The sequence below is a fragment of the Scyliorhinus torazame genome, chromosome 4 (assembly GCF_047496885.1).
Source record: "Scyliorhinus torazame isolate Kashiwa2021f chromosome 4, sScyTor2.1, whole genome shotgun sequence".
Taxonomy (NCBI): Eukaryota; Metazoa; Chordata; class Chondrichthyes; order Carcharhiniformes; family Scyliorhinidae; genus Scyliorhinus; species Scyliorhinus torazame.
Window position 1 is genome coordinate 152,799,321 of NC_092710.1, and position 5,831 is coordinate 152,805,151.

The window sequence follows — 5,831 nt, forward strand, 5'->3', positions numbered from 1 at the left end:
ATTTGAAGATGATCTTGGATGTGATGGTGTTCCCATAACATTGTTGCTCTTACACGCCTTGTTGTTAGAGGTTGCAAATCTGGGAGATGCTGGCAAAATAATCTTACTGAGTTTATGCAATGCATCCTAGATTTAAAAAAAACCCACTCATTGTGTGCTGGTGGTGCAGAGGATGTTTATTGAGTCATGTGACAGGGTTGCCAATTAAACAGAATTCTCTAATCTGGATGTTCAAAATTCTTGAATGTCTTTTTAGTTGCATCCATCCAGTCCAGTGAACTGTATTCTTTTATGCTTATAAAACAAAAAGTGAGCTACTCTACTGTTCTGCTGTAAGCAGTGTTGATAAAACTGTTCAAAACAAACTTTGGGATGACGAGGACACAACAATAGTGGCATCATTGAAGCTCCGGGGAAATTTGTGTGTCTTTGTATTTTTGGAGATAGTTACTGTCTGGCATGTATGCCGCACAAATGTTACATCTATCATTTGTGAGCCCAAGCCTGAATGCTTCATTATCAGAGTTGGAACATTGTGGAATTTTCATCTAACAGCTGGGGTTATTATGGAGAGAAAGTCACTGATGAACAGTTGAATATGGTTGACCTAAGATTCTGCTGTGAGAAGCACCTGCAGCAATTTCCTGAAGCTTCAATGATTATTCTCTGACAATCAGGGCAATCTTCCTATCTATCTGTAAGGGATCAAAGGTTGGGAGAAGAGTCAAGAAGCAGAATGTGTGTGTGTGTGTGTGTGTGTTGGGGGGGGGGGGGGGGAGATAGAATAGAATTACAAAAAGAGGGGAAATTATGAGAAAATGTTGGAGGCAATAACATAGAGATGAGAAAAGAAAGTGTATGCAAGGTGCATTGGGAATTTGGGCCATAGTGGAAGATTAACCAGAACAGGACGCGAAAAAGAATACTCGGGAGAGACGTGGTTACAGGAAGAATTCGTACATTTGTCATTTTCTTGCTATGAACAGTGGAGTTTTGTCCTACTGAAGAAGGTAACAATATCTCCTTTTCGTAATTTTAAGTTAGGGCCTCATTCTTCTCAGTACTGTAATAATGTAAAAATGGTCTTCTGTGACTGCTGCTTCAAAATGGGAAAGATACATCCAATTGCCTGGGTTCGGACTGTAGCTACTTTAACACTCGTAAAATAACAGAATGTCTTTTTTCCTCTTTCTAATTTTATTGAGGGAAATATGTATAATTGCTTTGGGACCCAAGTATTTTTACCCTGATGGTGCTGGAGCTAAGTCGTCTACATCACCCAGACCAAATTTCCTGATGTATAACTAATCAGACAAGGGATAGAAGACAAAATAACTGGTCATTCGCATTATTTCTGTGCAGGCCAGCGTGGGGAAGCTGATTTTCGTGTTGAGCATAAGGAGGGAGTGACTCGAATCATAAGCGACAGCACTGTGCGAGGTCCACAGGGAGAAACACATTGTTAATAAGCTTGTATTGAATTCGTTCTGCGGAATATGAAAAATCGCATTTTTGTATGACTGTAGCTGCCACTTATGCCGCTATTTAATTAGAGTTTGGTAAATCGCCATAGTTCATCTGTGTTTGCTTTATTTAATACGAAAAAGTAATAGAGTTTGCCCCAGCGCTGACCATTTCCAGACGCTGTGCCGTTCTTTCACCAGCAGGGAGTGTAACTTGCTTCCAGCTGGTACAGTTGGTTCATATTATCTCGTGTGGATGCGAAGAATTTCAATGCGCGTCCAAGAGACAGATTTTGTTACCTTGCTGATCGGAACTGTTGACATTCTCCAGTGCTGTGGATTGCTGTGATAAAATTTGCTCCATTCATTGTGCAACGCTGCAAACATACGGCCGACAGATTATCGGGTTGCTGCCTGTTTGTCAAACTGGCTGCGGGGAATGACAGCACTTTTCAAACTCCGCGTTTCCGAGCTACAATTTTGTTCTGGTTCACAAGATTACCGAGCTGACAGATTGCTTCGTGTCCCGTCAATTGAATAAATCCCATTGATCAAATGTCAGGTGCTGACGTGCTATTTTATTTCGCTGGCTCTCTTGTGTAAGGTTTAGAAGTAGGCGATTCCAACTTTCAGCGCGACAGATTGTGGTGAGTTTTGATCTCAGACGCTTTCTTCACTACATTCTCTATCGAGAAACGTTTCCTTCCGGTCCAGTACATCCCAGGCAATATCGAGGACATCGGTGCAAGTTGTTGCGCTCAGACCTTTATCAAAGCGGCGAAGAGAGTCTTTGTTGAACTTGATTGAGTGTAAAATACCTAAACTATGGGGTCGGAACCCAGGAGCCCGGGTTCCGATGATTCAGAAGCCTCCGAGGATCAGGAGATGGTGGTGAATATTGGCGGGGTGCGGCACATCTTGTACGGGGATGTTCTCAATCGTTACCCGGAAAGCAGACTGGCAGAGCTGCTGAATTGTAACGGGTACGAAGCCATCTTCTCTCTTTGCGATGATTACGATCCCAGCAAAGGAGAGTTCTACTTCGACCGAGACCCGGACTCTTTCAAATGTGTGATGGACGTTTACTATTTTGGAGAAATCCATATGAAAAAAGGGATTTGTCCCATCTGTTTCAAAAATGAGCTGGACTTCTGGAAGATTGAAGTGGACTTCCTGGACGAGTGTTGCAAATGTCTCTTAGGTGAGAAAAACGACGAGCTGGAAGAAATCGCACAACAAGTACAGATCATTTTGGCCGACAGGGGAAAATCGGCTGACAGCTGCTGGGGTAAATCCCAAAAAATCCTCTGGAAACTGATGGAAAAGCCCGACTCATCCTGTCTGGCCAGAGTCATTGCGGTTTTATCCTTTCTGTTTATTCTAATTTCATCCGTGGTGATGTGTGTGAGCACCATCCCTGATCTCCAAGTGACTGACGAGGAAGGGAGGCCGGTGGAACACCCAGTCCTGGACTCTATCGAGACGGCTTGCATCGGCTGGTTTTCAGTCGAGTACATACTCAGGCTGGTGTCGGCCCCCAACAAACTGAAATTTGTGCTTTCTTTCATGAATATCATCGACCTGCTAACGATTCTGCCTTTCTATGTGAGCCTGATCTTGAATACAGTCGGGGCATCTCTGATGGAGTTGACTAATGTGCAGCAGGCTATCCAAGCTCTGAGGATCATGCGGATAGCAAGAATTTTTAAACTTGCGCGCCACTCCAGTGGTCTCCAGACACTCACCTACGCACTTAAAAGAAGTTTTAAAGAACTGGGGTTATTACTCATGTACTTAGCGGTTGGCATTTTCGTTTTTTCGGCTTTGGGCTTCACCATGGAGCAAAGTCACCCGGAAACCCTCTTCAAAAGTATCCCTCAGTCTTTTTGGTGGGCGATCATCACCATGACCACTGTTGGATACGGGGACATTTACCCAAAGACAACTTTGGGGAAACTCAACGCTGCCATTAGCTTTCTCTGCGGCATAATAGCCATCGCGTTGCCTATCCATCCTATTATAAATAACTTCGTCAGGTATTACAACAAACAGAAAGTTTTGGAAACGGCTGCAAAACACGAGCTTGAACTAATGGAGCTGAATGCTAAGAACGGAGAGTCAGGGAATTCCAGAAATGAACATGTAGACATTGTGGTCACTAAAACCAACAGCAGCAGTAATCTGTCGCTGAATAACAGTCTGCTAACTTCTTACAACGACACTTGCATTCCGCTTTTATCAGAGGAAAAACTGCATCGAAATAGGCTTCAAAGCTGCAAATGAAAGGACATTTGCTAATATTACAAACCCAGACATGTATAGTTTTATAACGTGTACCAGAATGCAGAATCTAGATCGTCTTATGCCTTGTCAAGTATTGACACAACAGGCATTTAGAACTATGCATGCTTGATACAAAGATCACTATGAATGAATATCAGATACTGTCAAATGTTATATAGTCACAGTAAACTGTACTTATGTAATAATTTGGCACAGAGGATTATAATTCCATTTATAGCTTTTTAGAAAATAAATTCAGTCGGCACAAAACCAAGTTGAAAATGCTCCATTGGGTTCTTTTAAGTTAACCTTTAATTATAATTAAGTGAATGAAATGGCAGACGCCTGAATTATTGTATACAGAGTACCATATCCTCCAGATAAAACCATTGGTGGGGGTTAAGATATTTTAACATCTTGATGTACATATACATATTTTCACAATACATCACACATGCTGCAATCTCTTAACAACACATAAATGCCAAATGTATCATGAACTTTATGCGACCCAAGATAAGAGATTTGTGAGAATCACTGGTCATAAATAATTAACATTGAGCTGAGCATGCCACAAACTAAAAATAAAATGTCTCTGAATATTCAAAAATAAGATCCTGTAAAAATATAGGAAAGCCAACATTTGTAAAGATAAGAGACAGGTTATTTGCATTTAATGTGACCAGTACTGAATCAGAACTGAAGATCCACCTAATTTTGGAACATATTAATAGAAAATGTCTATGTAAATAATAGTTTAGAAGCTTTTAATGTTATTTTAGTGTCTGGAATTACAACGCAAACCCGACATACTCCACCTTCATTCTGCAGTTAGGCATGTAGTGAACTAATCTGTTTTTGTTTATTTCATTTAATTTTGCTGTTGTTTGTGCAAAATCAATAACAATCATTCAGGTTTGATGTTGATAGGGTATGGAGCATAATAGATGGCATGAAGAGTAATTATTTGAGTGTGCAATGTTTGAATAATGAAAATACTGTTAGCTAAATAATTCAAAATGTGTGCGCAGATTATTAATTTAGGAGTCGAATGCCATCAATTTTATTTATTTTGTAAATTAAATTATTTTTAAAAAATATCAGTCGCTTTTAAAATGTTATTGATATTAATATCTGGAAATGTTTTGTTGACGAAGAATGGAGAGACTGCTCCAAATTCAGGCACCTGTTATTTTGGAATGGCCAATTTCCCATTTTATCCAGCTTTGTCTACAGTGCAGGATTTACATGATCACCTCTTTGAACTGTTTTGTCACAGTGCCAGTCTTTATTGGCTATACTTGTATTCATGTTTGCTGTTTGATTTAGTTTACTTTAACGCATTTTCACGGCTTTCCAATAATTGAAAATATCGTCACTGCTTGCAACATGTTACACTATACACACATTGTGTTCGTGCTAATTGGAGAATACAGTCCAAATATAACACATGTCTATCATAATGATTGCATTTCTATGTAATGCATTAAAATACCTTGTACCTGTGCACACTCCATATCAGGTTTTCATTGTAAATTGTTATGTCCACTTTTATAATAGAAATGTTTGCAAACCTGTCATCCTGCAATGCCACCACTGGCAGGAGGATATAATTACATGACATATTTACATAGACAACTTTTGATATTAATGTAGACATAATTTTAAAAGCAAATATGAAAATAAGGACATGTATTTCAAGAGAGCTGAATGCATTTCAGTCGAAATAGGCAGAGCAATCAGAGGGCTTTGTGAGGCTTGTAGGCTTCCCTGATGGTGCAGGATGCCGTTGACTGCATCTGTGTCACTTTGAGGGCACTGCGTATCAACTCTGAAAGATACAGGACCAAAAGGCATTCCACTTCCTCAATGTCCAGCTGCTGTGTGACCATGTGGTGGTTTGAGGCCAATCATCTCAGCTCCAGGACATCACTACAAGGGTTCCTCAGGGTAGGGTCCTAGGCCCAACCATCTTCAGCTGCTTCATCAATGAATGACCTGCCTTCCATCATAAGTTCAGACGTGGGGATGTTTGCGGATGACTGCACAATGTTCAGCACCATTTGCAACTGCTCAAATAATGAA

General features: G+C 40.4%; 1 protein-coding gene across 1 annotated transcript; it reads left to right on the forward strand.

Annotated features, from left to right (window-relative positions):
* Window positions 1-1,708: 1,708 nt before the first annotated feature.
* LOC140410549 (voltage-gated potassium channel regulatory subunit KCNF1-like) lies at window positions 1,709-5,252 on the forward strand. Its single transcript, XM_072498785.1, has one exon. The coding sequence runs from the start codon at window positions 2,289-2,291 to the stop codon at window positions 3,744-3,746; it is 1,458 nt and encodes a 485-aa protein (XP_072354886.1). The 5' UTR covers window positions 1,709-2,288; the 3' UTR covers window positions 3,747-5,252.
* The last annotated feature ends 579 nt before the right edge of the window (window positions 5,253-5,831 follow it).

What these genes read in the sequence shown, in the direction of transcription:
- LOC140410549 (XM_072498785.1), top strand. Translation starts at nt 2,289, where the DNA reads ATGGGGTCGGAACCCAGGAGCCCGGGTTCCGATGATTCAGAAGCCTCC.